This window comes from Rhincodon typus, chromosome 9 (genome assembly GCF_021869965.1).
Source record: "Rhincodon typus isolate 14 chromosome 9, sRhiTyp1.1, whole genome shotgun sequence".
Classification (NCBI taxonomy): domain Eukaryota; kingdom Metazoa; phylum Chordata; class Chondrichthyes; order Orectolobiformes; family Rhincodontidae; genus Rhincodon; species Rhincodon typus.
Genome location: NC_063340.1, coordinates 617146 through 636667, shown reverse-complemented (window position 1 = coordinate 636667; position 19522 = coordinate 617146). Strand labels below are relative to the sequence as shown.

Genomic DNA, 19522 nt, shown 5'->3' with positions numbered 1-19522 from the left:
GGGCAAGTATTAAAGTATGTGTGGGGAGGAAGGAAGGTAGATGGGTACTATCTCTGGGCCACTGCTGCCAACACACAAGTTGAAATCCCTTATTACTGTAACCCTATTCCTGTCACACCTGTGATTTCTGTCTCCCTCGGATTGTTGGGAGGCCTGTAGTACAATCCCAGCAAAATGATCGCCTGTTTTGATTTCTAAACTCTACCCAGATGGCCTCATCAGCGTCCCTAATTTCCCACATATTGCAATGCTCCTCCTGCACAAAGCCAAGTTCTCCTGCCATTGTGAACCTTACCAACGACAAACAATAAACTAGGAACAAAGTAATCAACTGTATCCACTACTCACAAAATCAGATTTCTATTTATCTGTCTCGCTCTATTCCGAACAAACTGCAAACCACAAAAATAAGAACTCCTAACACTCGGTCTCACTCTCTGTACTACATACTCAGTCCCTACAGCTGGTCCCCAACCAGCCAGTCTTTTCGCCCTATGTCACCTCAGCAGCTCTGCCTCTGGATTCTGTGTAGGTTCATTCCATTCCTCAGCTGCTGCTGCTCTGATTGAGTTTGATCTGTGCCCTGCCCCTCAAGCTTTTATCAGGAAACTTCACTGCCACCGTTCTACCCCCAGGTTCACTCTGGTCCAACTAATTATTTAAATAAATGTTGTGGCTTAATAAAATGGGCCTAATTTTCAGGATTCGGGGAATGAAATAAGCAGTTAAATCAGTGTTAATGTATCCTATGCACCCTATCTGAAAGAATATATTTTTGTAAACTGTGTGGTTTCAGTAACTTGACAGCAGTTTATTCTAAGTTAAATTTACTTTGATCTTAATCTCCTGAATGAATGTAAATTTCATTTGGATCATAACAGTCAGATAATTCTGTGTAAAAGTATAATGTTCGTAGTCTGCAGGAGCTCCTCCACCCTGATTAATACTTCATCACTGTTCCCCTCATGGAAGGTGTAACTCCTGTCCTCTCATTACCTGTCTCCTCACTTTCCACAGCTCCAAACACCCGCTCCAGATGAAGCAACATTGTACTTCTTTCAATTTAGTCCACTGCATTCACTGCTCACAATGCGATGGTCTTTATATTGGCGTGTTCCCTTTTCTGTCCTGGTCCTTCTACCGTGTTTTAACAAAGCTCCATGCAAACTGGAGGGACAACACCTCATTTTCTGCTTAGTACTTAACAGCCTCTAAAACTCAACATTGTGTTTAAGAACGTCAGAGGATGGCTTCTGTCCTTTTTTTGATTACAGCCCCTTTGTGACTGTGCCCTATTTGTGGCTAATTTGCTTCACTCTCAGCAGAGTGGACCCATGTTCTCCTTATTGCACCTATCATTTCCACCTGTTTTAAATCTTGCTACTTTACCACCTGTATTCTATTCTATTGGTCTAGGCTCCCTCATCATCTGTTCCATTCACACGATTCCCCCCTCTGCCAAATGCATTTTAAAAAAACACAATTTTCCACTCCTCTCAATTCAGAAGAAGTTATGTAATTTCAGCTCTGTTGATTTTGTCCATAGATGCTGCAGACCTGTATTCTTCTAGCATTTTCTGATTTTATTTAATTTGACTTTTGTTTTGCCTTGTTCATTTTGCTGTTACATTTCTTCTCTCCAAAGTGCACTGGATTCAGAGAATGAGTATTTGGTGCAGGAAGCTTTGGACCGATTGATGGTAGGAAGGACTGTGCTGATCATTGCCCATCGCCTGTCGACCATCCAGAATGCTGATGCTGTTGCAGTCCTTGACCAGGGCAGGATAGTTGAGTGTGGTACCCACCAGCAACTCCTTGCAAATTCAGATGGATTATTTCGCAAGCTTGTGGAGAAACAAACTATTTCACAAAACAACCAAAAACTTGTGTTGAAAGTATAATGCTCCCAAATGTTACTCCTCTCAGAAAAAAACATACCTCCAGGTCAAAACAGCCAAGAAATGCCTTGGGTTCTGATTAACTGCAGCACTGACTATTAAATAGGTTATGAAACCTGTAATTCTGAACAGTGTTCAGGATCTCAGCTGTAGCACTGAAGTAAATGGTGAAAGGTATCAAATGTGAGCCACAGAGTGAGGAAGCCTGCTTCACAATCGATACAGCTTCTCCATGGCCTTGTTGGACAAGTCTTCAGTGTGAGATCTCATACAAGGAAAGGTTGACAGTGACTCTGGGAAAGATAAAAGCAGATTTTTAAATGGCCAAAGCTTCTCTTTGCCACAGAGTTTTAAAAACATTTTTTATCTATTTTGGGAACCATCTTCAAAGGACGGAGTAGTCTCACATTTGTTCTGTAACTTTCTCCAGATGGTACAAGGGATACCAGATTCCTTTGCGATAATGAAGTAAAACACTTGAAGTAGTTGGTGAAACTCATCACTGTACAGACTGTATTTTGTGAAATGTTTGATTAATAGATGAAGTGTGATTGAATAATCAATCCTTAGTGTTTATAAATATGAATTTTCAATTGCTTCACAAAAGTTTGACCCAATCTGTAGTATCAGTTTTACAGTAAAATAAAAACAATCAATTTCTAACCTATTTTAAATTGAGTCTGTATTTTACTTTTCATAACAAAAAAAATTGCTGGAAAACTTTGATGCGGCAACAGCTGTGGTGAGAGAGCAGAGTGAACATTTCATGTCCTGTACCCACAAAGCGAGACAAATCCAACCCATGCGTCTACTCGCATCAGTGAAGCGATCAAAGGTGTCATCAATCGTGCTTTCAAGCAGCACCTGTTGAGGAACAAGGTGCAGGGCTGGATGAACACAGCAGGCCAAGCAGCATCATAGGAGCAGAGAGGCTGACGTTTCGGGCCTAGACCCTTCATCAGAAAAGGGGGAGGGGAAGGGGGTTTTGAAATAAATAGGGAGAGAGTGGGAGGCGGATGGAAGAGGGATAGAGGAGAGGAAACAAACAGGTCGAAGAGGCGAGGATGGAGCCAGTAAAGGTGAGTGTAGGTAGGGAGTTAGGAAGGGGATAGGTCAGTCCAGGGAGGACGGACAGGTCAAGGGGGCGGGATGCGGTAGGGGGAGGGGAGATTTTGAAACTTGTGAAATCCACATTGATACCATTGGGCTGCAAGGTTCCCAAGCGGAATATGAGTTGCTGTTCCTGCAACCTTCGGGTGGCATCGTTGTGGCACTGCAGGAGGCCCAGGATGGACATGTCGTCTGAGGAATGGGAGGGGGAGTCGAAATGGTTCGCGACTGGGAGGTGCAGTTGTTTATTGCGAACCGAGCGTAGGTGTTCTGCAAAGCGGTCCCCGAGCCTCCGCTTGGTTTCCCCAATGTAGAGGAAGCCACACCGGGTACAGCGGATGCGGTATACCACATTGGCAGATGTGCAGGTGAACATCTACTTGATGTGGAAAGTCTTCTTGGGGCCTGGGATGGGGGTGAGGGAGGAGGTATGGGGGCAGGTGTAGCACTTCCTGCGGTTGCAGGGAAAAGTGCCGGGTGTGGTGGAGCTGGAGGGGAGTGTGGAGCGGACAAGGGAGTCACGGAGAGAGTTGTCCCTCCGGAAAGCAGATAAGGGTGGGGAGGGAAAGATGTCTTTGGTGGTGGGGTCGGATTGCAGATGGCGGAAGTGTCGGAGGATGATGCGTTGGATCCGGAGGTTGGTGGGGTGGTACGTGAGGACAAGGGGGATTCTTTTTTGGTTCTTATTGCATGGACGGCGTGTGAGGGATGAGGTGCAGGAGATGTGGGAGACACGGTTGAGGGCGTTCTCGACCACCGAGGAGGGGAAGTTACGGTCCTTGAAAAACGAGGACAACTGAGATGTACGGGAGTGGAATGCCTCATCCTGGGAGCAGATGTGGCGGAGGCGAAGGAATTGGGAATAGGGGATAGCATTTTTGCAGGAAGGTGGGTGGGAGGAGGAGTATTCTAGGTAGCTGTGGGAGTCGGTGGGCTTGAAATGAATATCGGTTTCTAGGTGGTTGCCCGATACGGAGACAGAGAGGTCCAGGAAGGGGAGAGAGGTGTTAGAGATGGTCCAGGTAAACTTAAGGTTGGGGTGGAAGGTGTTAGTGAAGTGGATGAACTGTTCGAGCTCCTCGTGGGAGCACGAGGCGGCACCGATACAGTCATCAATGTAACGGAGGAAGAGGTGGGGTTTAGGGCCAGTGTCGGTACGGAAGAGGGATTGTTCCACGTAACCTACAAAGAGGCAGGCGTAGCTTGGGCCCATGCGGGTACCCATGGCTACCCCCTTTGTCTGTAGGAAGTGGGAGGAATTGAAAGAGAAGTTGTTGAGTGTGAGGACGAGTTCAGCTAAGCGGATGAGGGTATCGGTGGAGGGGGACTGGTCGAGCCTGCGGGACAGGAAGAAGCAGAGGGCCTTAAGGCCATCTGCATGGGGAATGCAGGTGTAGAGGGACTGGACGTCCATGGTAAAGATGAGGTGTTGGGGACCGGGGAATTGGAAGTTCTGGAGGAGGTGGAGGGCGTGGGTGGTGTCACGGACATAGGTAGGGAGTTCCTGGACCAAGGGGGAGAAAATGGAGTCTAGATAGTTGGAGATCAGTTCGGTGAGGCAGGAGCAGGCGGAGACAATGGGTCGACCAGGGCATTCAGGTTTGTGGATTTTGGGAAGGAGATAGAAGCGGGCAGTGCGAGGTTGGGGAACGATGAGGTTGGAGGCCGTGGATGGGAGGTCACCTGAGGTGATGAGGTTGTGGATGGTTTGGGAGATGATGGTTTGGTGCTCAGGGGTGGGGTCATGATCAAGGGGGCGGTAGGAGGAGGTGTCGGAGAGTTGACGTCTGGCCTCGGCGATGTAGAGGTCAGTGCGCCATACTACAACTGCACCTCCCTTGTCCGCGGGTTTTATGGTGAAGTTGGGATTGGAGCGGAGGGCTGCACGTTCTGCGGGGGAGAGGTTGGAGTGGGTGAGAAGGGTGGAGAGATTGAGGCAATTGATGTCTCGACGGCAGTTGGAGATGAAGAGGTCGAGGGAGGGTAGGAGGCCTTGGGGTGGTGTCCAGGAGGAGGGGTTGTGTTGGAGGCGGGAGAAGGGGTCAGTAGAGGGAGGGTTAGGTTCACGGTTGAAGAAGTAACCGTGGAGGCGGAGGCGGCGGAAAAACTGCTCTATGTCCAAGCGTGAGCGGTATTCGTTGATCTGTGGGTGGAGGGGACACCTACGCTCGGTTCGCAATAAACAACTGCACCTCCCAGTCGCGAACCATTTCAACTCCCCCTCCCATTCCTCAGACGACATGTCCATCCTGGGCCTCCTGCAGTGCCACAACGATGCCACCCGAAGGTTGCAGGAACAGCAACTCATATTCCGCTTGGGAACCCTACAGCCCAATGGTATCAATGTGGATTTCACAAGTTTCAAAATCTCCCCTCCCCCTACCGCATCCCAAAACCAGTCCAGCTCGTCCCTGCCTCCCTAACCTGTTCTTCCTCCCACCTATCCCCTCCTCCCACCTCAAGCCGCACCTCCATCTCCTACCGACCAACCTCATCCCGCCCCCTTGACCTGTCCGTCCTCCCTGGACTGACCTATCCCCTTCCTAACTCCCTACCTACACTCACCTTTACTGGCTCCATCCTCGCCTCTTTGACCTGTTTGTTTCCTCTCCACCTATCCTCTCCTCTATCCCTCTTCTATCCGCCTCCCACTCTCTCCCTATTTATTTCGGAACCCCCTTCCCCTCCCCCTTTTCTGATGAAGTGTCTCGGCCCGAAACGTCAGCCTCTCTGCTCCTATGATGCTGCTTGGCCTGCTGTGTTCATCCAGCCCTGCACCTTGTTGTCTCGTATTCTCCAGCATCTGCAGTTCCTACTATCCCTGTTGAGGAACACGCAGTTTGAGTTCTGCCAGGGCCATTCTGCTCGTAACCTCATTACAGCCTTTGATTCAAATATGGCCAAAAGAGCTGAATTCCAGAGGAGCGGTGAGAGTGACAGCCCTTGATATCAAGACCACATTCAACCAAGTGTGGCATCAATTAAATTGAATCAAATTAAATTAGCTTTGTTGTCATATGCCCTCAAAATGAACAGTGAAAAGTTTATAAATCACCACTTACAGCATCACCTTTAGGTACAAAAGATACCTAGGTACAATCCTTAGTTATAGAGTAGAAAAAGAAAAAATGTTACATTACAGCTATACATATTACAACCATGGTTAGAAAAACAAGAAGCGGAGTTAAAAAGACAAACATCACAGTCTCTCCGCAGCATTCCAGTGCAGGGGGCTTCCATGCTCCACACTGGGCCACTGGTCCCCGCTCTAGCCACTAGGAGCCCGAGCAAAACTGGAATCAATGCATTATTGTGGCCAAACTTTCCACTGACTGGAGTCGTACCAGGCATGTAGAGAGGTGGTTGTGGTTCTTGAAGTTCAGTCATCTCAGCTTGAGGTCCTCAGGGTAGTGTACTATATCCAACCATCTTCAGCTGGTTCAATGATCTCTCCATCATAAGGTCAGAAGTGGGGATGTTCGCTAATGTTTGTAGTATTCAGGTACTGAAGCAGTCCATGTTCAAATGCATCAAGAGCTGGCAAGTAACATTTGTGCCAGGCAATAACCATCACCAATAAGAGACAATCTAACCATTGTCACTTGACATTCAACAGTATTACAATCACTAAATCTCTCACTGTCAACATCCTGGGGGTTATCATTGATCAGAAACTCAACTGGACGAGCCACATAAACCCTGGCTACAAGAGCCGGTCACAGGCAAAGAAAACAAAATCTGGAACTAAAAATCTACTGATCGTCATGAAATCATTGTCAATTGTCGGGAAAAACCCATCTGGTTCACTAATATCAATTAGGAAAGGAAATCTGCCACCTCCTGGTCTGGCCTCCATGTGACTCCAGACCTACAGCAATGTGGTTGACTCTCAGTTGCCCTCTGAAATGGCTTAGCAAGCCATTCTGTTGCACCATTCACTACAAAGTCTCAAAGAAACAAAACCAGACAGATCACCTAGCATCGACCTAGGCACCGGAAAAGACAATGGCAGAGACAGCCCTGTTGACCCTGTAAAGTCCTCCTCACTAACATCTGGGAGTCGGTGCCAAAATTGGGAGAGCTGTCTCACAAACTAGTCAAGCAACAGCCTGACATTGTCTGTAAGGTATGATTCTGTGAGTATGACTATGTCCCAGATACCACCATCACCATCCCTGTACATGTCCTGTCTCATCGGCACGGTAGACCCAGCAGAGGTGGGGGCACAGTGGTATACAGGTAGGAGGGAGTTGCCCTGGGAGTCCTCAACAGTGACTCTGGACCCCAAGAGGTCTCATGGCTTCACGTCAAACATGGGCAAGGAAACCTCCTGCTGATTACTAAGTAAGTCCCTTAGTATCTTCCCCAAGACCTTACCTACCACTTACATCAGGCTCACTGGCCTAATATTTCCTATCCCTGCTTCCTTTCTTAAACAAGGGGACAACATTGGCCAATCTCCAGTTTTCTCGCCATGGATGCTGTCTGACCCACTGTGATCTCCAGCATTTGTTGTTTTCAGTTCAGGTGCCAGAATCTGCAGTAATTTGCTCCTATTTGTTATGCCATGGTCTGCTATTACACACTACCCATTGCTGGCAGTTAACAGTCCTATACATTCTCCTGGGCTGACTTATCCTTTCCTTTGCCTCTCCAACTGTTCTCTCTCTCTCTCTGATGTAGAGCTGGATGAACACAGCAGGCCATCGCGGGGCGATAGCGTCACCGGCAGCTGTTGACCGATGGGAACCTCCGTTACAAAGGATGTAAAGTTCGCACCAATCAGGAATGTGTTTATATTGTCTACGTCCCAAATGTGACCAATCAGATGCTGCAGTGCCTGGCGGGTCACGCAGGCGCAGTGGTTTGGCGGCGCGTGCGGGAGTTCGGAAGGCCTGAGGCCTAAACGGCGGGTCCCGGAGGGGGAGGGAGAGCCCGGGAGCGGGGCTGGCGCTACCTTCAGCATGTTTTCCCCGCGAACTCCTGGTGGTGCCAAGCGGCCCCCCTCAGGTTGCTTTGGGTCCCCGCTGACCCGGAGCGGCGGCGGCTTCCCCGTGCAGGGCCGGCGGAATGTGTCGGCCAGCGGCGTTTTTTCTCCGTCCTGGCGCTCCAGCCTGTGCGGCCGGTGAGTGTTGTTAGGGCTTCCTCTGACCGGCGCCTGTCACATCCCCGGCACGGCAAGATCCCACAAAACACTATGTGACACTAACCACTTTAATCGGGGAGCTCAGTGCTAAATGTTGTACAGCCTGCGTTAAGGGGGAGTTTCTCGATGCTACTGATGAGCACAGGTTTCACCAGCTTGAGTATCACCTGGTCACATGACAGTGCATCCGGACACGGGGAGCATGTTTTTAGATGTGGTCACCTCCTACCATAAGGAAGTGCAATCAGGGGATGGACGAAGACCAGTCGGGGAGGCAGGCGTGTAATGAAGAAAGCCCCGGGGCGCATCTCACACACGAGCAGATTTTGTGCTGGAAAATCGTCAGAGCGATGCTACCTCTGCACAAGTCCAGGAGTGGGAGAACAGAAAGAAAGGGGAGGCATGGTGGCGCAGTGGTTAGCAGTGCTGTGTCACAGCACCAGGGACCTGGGTTTGATTCCACCCTCGGGCAGCTGTCTGTGTGGAGTTTGCACATTCTCCCCGTGTCTGCGTGGGTTTCCTCTGGGTGCTCCGGTTTCCTCCCACTGTCCAAAGATGTGCAGGTTAGGGTGGATTGGCCATTCTGAATTGCCCATAGTGTTCAGGGATGTGGAGAGTAGGTGTGTTGTAGGGGGATGGGTCAGTGTGGACTTGTTGGGCCGAACTAGGGATTCTATGAAAGGAAGGGCAGTAGTGTTGAAGACTTAATAGAGAGCAATTTCTGTGGTTGTGACTCCAGGATGGTGTGTCAACTTCTTGGGAACAGGGTCAAGGATGTCACTGAACAGCTTCAGGGCCTTTGGGTGTGTGGTCGGGGGTGCACAATAAGGTTATGGTTCATAGATAACACCATGTGGAGCTGGAGGAACACAGGAGGTCAGGCAGCATCAGAGGAGCAGGCCTGCTGTGTTTCTCCATCTCCACAGTGTGTTATCTCTGACTCCAGCATCAGTAGTTCTTACTATTTCTGAGGTTATGGTTCATATTGATGCCAGGGACATAGGTAGACAGAAGGATGCAATCCTGCAACAATATTTTCAGGTATAGAATCTAGAAAAGATGAGTGGGTAGAAACAAGGTGGTAATGTTGCAGTATTGATCAAGGAGTCACTTTGAGTTTTCTTTTTGTTTTGTCGAAGGATGATTTCTTAGTTCCTCAATTGAGGCCTTATGGGTAGAATTTAAAAACAGCAGCAATCATAAGAACTAGAAGCAGGAGTAGGCCATCTGGCCCCTCGAGCCTGCCCTGCCATTTAATAAGATCATGGCTGATCTTTTTGAGACTCAGCTCCACTTACCTGCCCACTCACCATAACCCTTAATTCCTTTTACTGTTCAAAAATTTATCTAGCCTTGCCTTAAAAACATTCAGCGAGGTAGCTTCAATCACCTGATGGAAGTGTACTGTAGGACCCTTTAATAATTAGGGAAAGGTAGAAGTAATTTCAGAGATGTGCGGAAATAATAGGGGTGATGATCGTTGGGATTTCAACTTTTCCAATATTAAATGGTATAGACAGAGTAAGAAGGATTTTAGACAGGGCAGACCCACATGAGATGTATCCTGGGCTGCTGTGGGAGGCAATGGGGAGGGAGATTGCTGAAGTCCTGACGTTAATTTTCAGTCCTGTCTGGCCATAGGAGTGGTGCTAGAGGACTGGAGTACAGCTAATGTGGTACAATGGAGTGGTAGGGATAAACCAGGGAACTGTAGGTCAGTGAGCCTAACATCAGAGGTGGGACAGAGTTAATCTTCATTTGGAGAAGCAAGGATTAATCAAGGAAAGCCAGCATGGTTTTGTCAGGTTGTGCTGTAGGAGGTTTTGAAAGTATGCTGACAGATGGTAAATGGAACTCAATATTGGAAAGTATCACACAAACAGGTAATCCTGGCTTCAATAAATTGGTATGATCCACATTTAGGATAATGCAACTATTCAAAGGATGTCAAAAGGAGTATTCAGAACTGTTGAGAAAATAGACATATCACAGTGGGGATAACACAGCAGGCCAGAAACGTCAGCTTTCCTGCTCCTCTGATGCTGCCTGGCCTGCTGTGTTCCTCCTGCTCCACACTGTGTTATCTCAGACTCCAGCATCAGCAGTTCTTACTATCTCCTGAGAAAATAGAGAGTTTGGATAATGTGCAACATTTATTTAAATCATGCATATTCTTTGGAAGATGTAAATTGAGAGGTGATTCACTTATTTAATCTAGTTGTAAATGGACTAGGTAATGTTTGTGCCAGCGGCTAAATTCAAAGCTAATCTCTTTACCTTCAAATAGTAAGTGATCACTTTATTGTGATGAGGGTTCATGATAGATCATCTTTTGGAAACTTGGGTTCTGAAGTGAACAGATCCAAATGGAGCTTGAAGTTTGACTTGTACTTTCAGGAAGGGAGAAAACATGGTTTTAGTTACAGTTTAGATTTCGAGTTCTGAGAGAGGTGCTGGGTTATTGACTATTTGTTTACAGGTGTTTATTTTAGGCTGTTTAAGTATCCCTTGTAGTGAATAGTGCTTTAGAACAGAAAGGGAGAAGAAACTACTCTTGCATAGTGACAGGAGTTTGGTACCGCAGAAAGATGTTGACCTAGGCACCAGAAACCGCAAACACAACCCTTTCGATCCACAAATTCTTCCTTACCACCATCAGGAGAGATGTACCAAAATTTGGAAAGTTGTTCCATTGATTAAATAAGCAACAACCTGACATAGTCGTACTGATGGAATCATACATTCCAGATACCACTATCACCAAGAGAGGGATTCAGTTTTCCTCCTCGGCATATGATAGCTTCAGAGTTATGACGTAAAGTGACCAGTTTATTCAAAAAAATGTTCAGCTGTCGTGCACATTAACAGTTTCAAGCACAGAATGTAGACTTCTGTTGACTTCGTATATTCTCAAATACTTTGTATTGTTCACATGACAATTTGTTTCACTGTACTGGCAAAGTTGAATTCTATCATCCTGGCGCCAATATTGCAAACTTGGTTTTTCTTTAGAATTTGAATAACGTTATCTTAGATTCTCTGTAAATGAAATTTAGTTTCCTTTCTCACTCAATAGTTTATGATATCTGTCTGTCTTTGACCTCTCTGGTATTCCCTAATCTCTCTTTATATTACAGTGAGATTACACAGATGCTGTTACTATTGGAATCGTCTGAAGTTTACTAAAAAAAAAAGTTAGCCATTCTGAGCTCTGTGTTCCTTTGGCCCTGTGAAATTAGAGTTTTTTTTTGTCGAACATTTGCTATTGTTTCTGACTGATTTGCTAAATTTGAACGGTAAGAATATACTTTGACCAAGTATGATGGCATTTGTTTCAAATATAGCGATTGAGAATTTTGACTGGAATTACTTTTTTTTTCAAGTCCAACCCCAACCAGAGGAGCACAGTATCAAACAGTCGGCGAGACGCTCAACTATGAAATCAGGAGTTTTGGATCTTCTCTTCCTGTTAAGGTTATGGAGGCCATAACCCTAGCTGAAGGTAACTTTTTGTTTTATTATTAACCAACTAAATGGTGTATAAATAATTGATTTGGAGCTTTTGAATCACTAAGTATAATGTTTCCTGTACTCACTGAGGCAGTAAAGTTTGCTTTTCACCTTAAGCGTAAAAAGTTAAATTTTGCTTTATTGCTTTTTAAATGTTTAAAGGGATACTGTACTATCTACTGAACTCCTGCAAAGTTCCACAGGCAAAATGTTGCGTCTGCACTATTTCTGCCTTTAGAATTGTTTGTCAAGGACAGCCTAGGTACAGAAACAATGTCATCCTTTTAGTGACATATAAGCATCAATCGTCTTCCCAAGTAATGAAGTGGAACACAGCAGGGACTCTACACAGAACACTCTGCATTGTCAGCTTTTGGCATAACACTGTAATGAGCGGTAATTATGAAGCAGCGGTCAGGGTAAGTGCACTCATTAACCTGACAACTTGTGATGTGTCATGGCGATGAAACTGATCTGTTATCCCAGTGGAAACCACTGGCTGAGCACAGCAACAGTGACGGTGGTTTAGCCCTCTGCACTGATTTAATAGAAGGTTTGGTCCATACAGTGCCAGTACTTGTGCTTCATAACTGGATATTTACTGAAAAGGGGGTCAGTTAGTTCATTTGGCTGGTTGGCTGATTTGTGATACAGAGTGATGCTAACAGTGTGAGTTCCATTCCCACACCGGCTGAGATTACTATGAAGGACTTTGCTTCTCAACCTGTCCCATCATCTGAGGTGTGGTGACCCTGAGGTTGAACCACCATCAGACATCTCTGTAACAAGAGAGCAGCCCTATCTTCTGACTGACTATGGTGACCTTATCCCTTTATTTACCAAGGCTGAAGGAGGCTCTAGACATAATTATGATGTGATAGGAGCAGCAGAGCCAGTCCCTAAGATGATGCTGATGGATATTTCAAGTAGAAGTCATCGAGGACTCGGAGACTAGGTTGATGAGAAGGAGCTTCCCCAAAAGGATGTGCAGGTTAAAAGGGTCAGATTTAAATTGCAATGTGATGACACCACAGTGGATTATGTTATTGAACCCCAATTGTTAGCTTTCAAGAATCCAGATCTCTTGAGCTGACCTGTGCCTGTTGACCCATATCCCAACAAATGGCCATCTGTCCCTCTCCAGCTGTTACAGTTGACCTTCCTGGAGTCAGGAAGCTGTGCCCCGGGACTGATGAGATGCTCCTGTGTCTCACCAGAAACCGATCAATTTCTATCTTGAACGTGCCCAATAACTGAGACCATCAGATGGAGGATCAGAAATAGGCCATTCAGCCCACTGTGTCTGTTCCACCATTCAGCAAGAGCATGGTTGATCTAATGACCCTCAACTGCACTTTCCTGTCCTTTTTCCCCATAACCTTCGATTCCCTGACTGACTTAAAAACCTGTCTATCTCAGCCTTTAATATATTTAGTGACCCAGCTTCATCAGCCCCCTACAGTCAAGAATTCCACAGATTCACTACCCTGTGAGGAGAAAAAAATCCTCTTCAACTTGGTCTTAAATGGGCGAAACCTTATTCTGAGATTTTGCCCTCTGGTCTAAGACTCTCCCAAAAAGGGAAACAATGTTTCTATGTATGCCCTGTCAAATACCCTTAGAATCTTGTTTCAACGAGGTTGCCGCTCATTCTTCTAAACTGAGTAAAGGCCCAACATGCGTGACCTCTCCTCATAAGGCTGTCCTTCCATACAGGGGTCAACCTGGTAAACCTTCTCTGGACTGGCTCCAATGCCAACGCTCCAAGTATATCTTTCCTTGGGTGTAGGAGTGCATTGTACAGTTTTAGCAAGTCTTCCCGATTTTTATACTCCATTCCCGTTTAAATGTTTAAAACTCTTTTTGAAACCATTATAAGTTTGTTGTTTCATTTATTCATTTTATTTCCACTTCTTTTGTTAATATTCTGTTTTATTGTTAGTGAAATCTGCCACATTGTGTATTAATGTTTCAGTGAGAGACCACTTTATAAAATTAAAACTTAAAATATGATCCATCAAGTCAGGCTTCAATGTGAGATCTGATTTTTCCAGGAATAACATCACTGGGATTGTAACATTATCCTTGTCTTCCTTGGTTAGCCATGTTTGGATTATCCCCATCCTAGAATCCTCCTTTCTTACTAGGATATATCTTTGTTCTGAGCCTTGAACTATTTTCTTTAATGTCTGTCACTGTTCATCAACCTTCTTTTCTTCTATATTCCCTTCGCAGTTTGCTCCAGCTAACCTGGCCCTCATTGTGTTGTGATTATCTATATTTAAGTACAGCAAGTTTGTTTTGATTTATTATTGTCATATGTACTGAGAAACAGTGAAAAGTATTGTTTTGCATGCTATCCAGAGAAATCATACCTTACATAAGTACATTGGGGTAATAGAACAGAATGCAGAATATAGTGTTACAGCTACAGAGAAGGTGTCCAGAAAAATCTACTTTAATATGAGAGGTCCATTCATAAGTCTAGTAACAGCAGGAAAAAAGCTGTTCTTGAATCTGTAGGTTGTTTCCAACCTGAGTTTCTCACTCCCAGGCTGAATGCTTAATTCTGCCATGTTACGGTCACTCTTTCCTCGGAAATCTTTTATTATGATATCAGTTATTAATTTTCCTCTTGGCTACACATTACCAGATCCAAAATAGCCAGGTCCTTGGTTGGATACTTAACATGTTATTCTAGTAAACTGTCTGAAACATCCGCAAGGATGCCTCTGCTAAATTGATTTTCTCAATGTAGCTGAAAAAAAATCATCAATTTTGGCGATTGAGGGGCTTTGGGGCCAAGGTATTGCTCTATTATTGTAATAGGTGTATTACAATATGTGTGAGACTGTTCTAAGTGATGTTCTTATTTACTCCACCTTTTATTTTAGCAGATGAACCTTTAAGTGTTAAAATAAGTGAAAATGGATGGGCCTGGCTGGTTTGTGGTGAAAAACTGATTGTCTGGAAGATTGGCCAGATGCCCATTTCAAAGGTAATAAGCACTCATTCCATGTTTCAACATGTTGCTGACCATTGAATCTCCAGTTGTTAAAAGATTATCAGTTCAAGTGTCTGTCCATGTTCTGAGCACAAAATCAACTTGACCCATCAGTGCTGCACTGATAGAGGTGCTCTCTTTTAGATGAAACGTTAAACCTTATCTCGGTCTGCTCACTCAAGTGAATATAAATGATCCCACTGCACTTCCTGGAAAACTATTCCTGGTGTACTTACCAGTGTGTATCCTCCAATCAACGTTACAAGAGTAGATCATCTGATATTTCACGATGTTGTTTGTGGGATGTTCCTGCACACTCTGGCCACCATGTTTCCTTCCTTAAGACAGTGACTACACTTCACATTTATTTCATTGGTTGTAAATGTTTTGAGGCCATCCTGAAGATGTACAATTAGAAATTTCTTAGAATCATAAAGAATTTATGACACAGAAGATGACCATTATGTCTGTGTTGGCTGAAAATTGAGCCCCACAGCCAAATGCCAATTTCTTGCATTTAGTTCATAGCCTGTAAGTTACAAGACTTCAGGTGCATATCCACTCACCGTTTTCAAATGATTCAGCTACCTCTACTACCCTATCAGGCAGTGATTTCTAGATCCCTACAACATTCTGAATGAAAACATTTTTCCTTATGTAATCCTACCACCAGTCTCTTTAAATCAATACCTCTTAGCTCCAACCTTTCTGCTAGACGACAAGCCCCTTCCCGTGTATCCAGGCCCGCCACAATTTTGGGCATCTTGATCAAATCTCCTCTCAGCCCCCTCGTTCCAGGGAGAACAATCCCAGCCGTCCAGTCTTATCTCATAACAGCATTATTCCAGTCCTGACAATATCCTTATGAGTCTCCACTATGCCCCATCTAGTGCGTTTACATCCTTTTTCTTATGGACCCCTTTTTGTAATAGACTTAAACTTTTTCATTTGTCTTTCATATATACCCCAGAGGTGCATCTTGAAAGGGCTGTGGGTAACCGCAGACCCAGCCATCGTGTACCTATTCTATCTGTAGCCATGGATCTCCATAAGTTTGTTGGTCATCTTGAACTTTTTCATGAATATCAAACTGTCCTATGCTAAACAGTTGGCGAGATGGTGAAGGAATAATGTGCTATAACCCAGGGGAAAGCACCCGACATGTATAGGTATAACTGCTACCATCTTTCACTCTGGATGCTGTCATCCATTCATAAGGAAATTGTCCGTCTAGTATCTGATGCTGAATTCAGGTTTGAAGTGTCGAATGGCCTGTTCATGTTCCTGTGCTGCTTTGTTCACTCGTAGGGGGAAGGATTGATGCTGAGCTGAAGCAGTTCATGTCAGCAGGCAGAGCAGTGACAGCAATTTGATCAGTGGGGATTACATTAAGCTTGTAAACCCAAAATAAAAGTTGTCCCCGACCAAATATGCTACCCTTGTCTTAAAACAATCTATTTAGTAAAATGTTAATGCGTAGTAAACATGGTCCCGTTCAGTTAAGTGCAATGAAAAGTGTCGGGAAGCAACATCCATTTCAATGTTGCGTTAGGAGAAAAGACAGGATGAGGCAAGCGTTTTCTCGTGGACAGGCATTCCAACTAGGAACCATCACTGCCCAACCCACACACCCGTGTGGATGTACCTGCACGCACAGACACCCCCTCCCCGTTGTGGATTATCAGCTGCTCCCATTTATTTCAATTAAGATGTTATAGAAAACCAGGAAGGAATCATGGTGATATGAGTTGGAGAACTTGGGATAAAGAGAGTTATGAATTTAAATTATGATTAAAATTCTTCATATTTAGACCTGAATCTCATGCTTTTCAGCTTTAGAAATATTTAATACAAAAATAAATTGTACATAACAGGTTTCACTCAGCATGTTTCTGGAGATTTTATAAAATTTTGTTTTTTTTTCCCCCTGCTCTTCCCAGTTTTCTGTGTGTAAAGAATTCCAGTTGCCACCTTGTGATCTCCCGTATGTTGCAGACCTCGTCGCTTTATCTCATCCGGATGAGTATAGTTCCTTGCAGGTGAGGACCTCTGTGCTGAGAGCGACTGTTGTGGATGAACTGTTTAGTGAACATCACAAAGGCCATTGAGTCCCTTGGACATGATGCAATGCATTGTAGGATTTTAAAGGAAGTAGCCATACTGTGAGGGGATGCACTGGCAATAATCTTCTAAGAATCCTTTGATTCAGGAAGAGTCCCAGAGGGTTGTCAAACTGCCAATTTCCAAAAGTTGTTTGATAAGATGCTGCCCATAAAGGTGACTTAAGGAGTAATTGGGATGGCATGTTAATGCACGTAGAGGATTGGCTAACTAGAAGACAGATTTTGGATGAAATAGGCACTTTCAAGATGGCAACCTGTAACTAGTGGAGTGTCCCCAGTGATATGTGCTAGGACCACAATTATTTACAATATATGTTAATGACTTGGAAGTGAATATACTAAACTAGGTTGGCAGATGATACTCAAATAGATGGGAAGACAAGTAATGAGGATGGCCACAAAGAGTCCCCACAGGGATGTAGACAGGTTAAATGAGTGAGCCCAAATTTGGCAGATGAAATTTAATTTGGGGAAAAATGTGAGGTTTGGCACTGGCAGAACGAATAGAGGAGCTGAATATTATTTAAATGGGGACAAACTGCAGAAAGCTACAGCGCAGAGGGATTTAAGTGTTCTAGTGCATGAATTACAAAAAGTTAGCATCCAGATTCAGTGGGTAACAGGGACGTAAAGGGGGGGATTGACCTTTCATTCAAAGGGAATGAAGCATAAAAATAGGCAAGTCTTATTCAAGGCACTAGTCAGACCATAGCTGGAATGCTGTGAACAGTTTTGGATCCCTTATCTACCGAAAGACCTACGGAAATTGAAGGCAGTCCAGAGAAAAGTTTGATCTCGGGTATGAAGGGATTTTATTTGAGGAGAAGTTGAGTACTTTGGGCTAGTATTTGTTGGAGTTTAGAAGTAAAGGGATTTTACTGGAATGTATAATTTTTGGGTGTCTTGACAGGGTAGTTGTTGCCAGGTTGTGCCCCCTTGTGGGAAAGTGTAGGATTGAAGGGCTTAATCTGAGTAATGGGGTTGCCCTCTTAAGACTCTGAAGAAGAGTCATTTCTTTGAGGGTTGTGAATCTGTGGAATCGTTAACATACAAACATAAAAGATAGGAGCAGGGCAGCCATTCAGCCCTTCGAGCTTGCTCCGCCATTCATCACGATCATGGCTGATCATCCAACTCAATAGCCTAATCCTGCTTTCTCCCCATAACCTTTGATCTCATTTGCCCCAAGTGCCAGATCTAGTTGCCTGTTGAATACATTCAGTGTTTTGACATCAATTACTTCCTGTGATTATGAATTCCACAGACTCGCCGCTCTTTGGGCAAAGAAATGTCTCCTCCTCTCTGTCCGAAATGGTCTACCCCGAATCCTCGTACTGTGACCCCTGGTTCTGGACAGACCCACCATCAGGAACGTTCTCCCTGCATCTACCCTGCCCAGTCCTGTTAGAATTTTATAAGTCTGTATGAGATCCCCCTCATTCGTCTGAACTCTAGTGAAAACAATCCCAACCTAGTCAATCTCTCCTCATACGTCAGACCCGCCATCCCCGGAAACAACCTGGTAAACCTTTGCTGCACTCCCTTGAGAGCAAGAGCATCCTTCCTCAGAAAAGGAGACCAAAACTACACACAATATTCTAGATGTGGCCTCACCAAGGCCCTGTATACCTGCAACAACACATCCCTGCTCCTGTACTCGAAACTTCTTGCAATGAAGGCCAACGTACCATTTGCCTTCTTTACTACCTGCTGCACCTGCATGCTTACCTTCAGCGACTGGTGCGCAAGGACACCCAGGTCCCACTGCACACTCCCCTCTCCCAACTTACAGCCATTCAGGTAGTAATCTGCCTCCTTGTTTTTGCTTCCAAAGTGAATAACCACATTTATCCAAATTATACTGCATCTGCCATTGATTTGCCCGCTCACCCAACCTGTCAAGATCGTGCTGAAGGATCGCTGCTTCCTCGTCACAGTTCACCGTCCCACCCAACTTGGTATCATCTGCAAACTTTGAGATGATACATTTTGTTCCCTCATCCAAATCATTCATATGTATTGCGAATAGCTGGGGTCCCAGCACCGATACCTGTGGCACCCCACTAGTTACTGCTTGCCAATTTGTAAAGGACCCATTAATTCCTACTCTTTTGTTTCCTCTCTGCTAACCAGTTTCCTATCCATCTTAATACACTTTCCCCAATCCCATGTGCTTTAATCTTGCACATTAATCTCTTACTGCAGAGGGCTGTAGAGGTTGAATGGTTAAGTATGATCAAGGCTGAGATGGGCATATTTTATCAGTAGGAGAATCAAGGGTTGAAGGGAGAAGGCAAGAAAGCAGAGTTCAGGATCATCAGATCAGCCATGATATCATTGAAGGTGGAGCAGACTCAGTGAGGCTCATGACTTACTTCTCCTTCTACATCTCAAGGTCTACTGGTCTTATTATCTAGGACTCTTGCACACCATCCATATTGATGTTTATAGTGCAATCCTGATGGAGTCCTCACAAAACGTACACCAAAACCAATAAATATCTGGAATTAGGCTGCAATCAACAGGTAACTGCACGTCCTCCACAATAACACTCAACACTGGACCCCCCCAAGGATGTGTCCTCTGCCCCCAACTGCACTCTCTGTGTACCCATGACTCTGTTGCCAAATACTGAACGAACGCCAGCTACAAGTTAGCTGACAACACCACTGCAGGGGGACAGATATCTAGCGATGACGATTCAAAATACAGAAGGGAGCTAGAGGGCTTG

At 45.0% G+C, this 19522-nt stretch overlaps 2 protein-coding genes across 2 annotated transcripts in view; both read left to right on the top strand.

Moving 5' to 3' along the window:
* abcb10 (ATP-binding cassette, sub-family B (MDR/TAP), member 10) overlaps positions 1–2565 on the top strand; it is a 31646-nt gene extending 29081 nt beyond the window's left edge. The window contains exon 13 of the mRNA XM_020533813.2: positions 1646–2565. Within this exon, the coding sequence (XP_020389402.2) occupies positions 1646–1901 (256 nt within the window). The 3' untranslated portion in view covers positions 1902–2565. The remainder of the gene's footprint in view (positions 1–1645) is intronic.
* Positions 2566–6493: 3928 nt separating this feature from the next.
* LOC125483976 (nuclear pore complex protein Nup133-like) lies at positions 6494–19522 on the top strand. Its single transcript, XM_048600881.1, has 6 exons — positions 6494–6510; positions 7837–8133; positions 11538–11656; positions 14562–14662; positions 16609–16707; positions 18056–19522. Exons 1-6 carry the CDS (start codon positions 6494–6496, stop codon positions 18197–18199), a joined length of 777 nt encoding a protein of 258 aa, XP_048456838.1. The 3' UTR covers positions 18200–19522.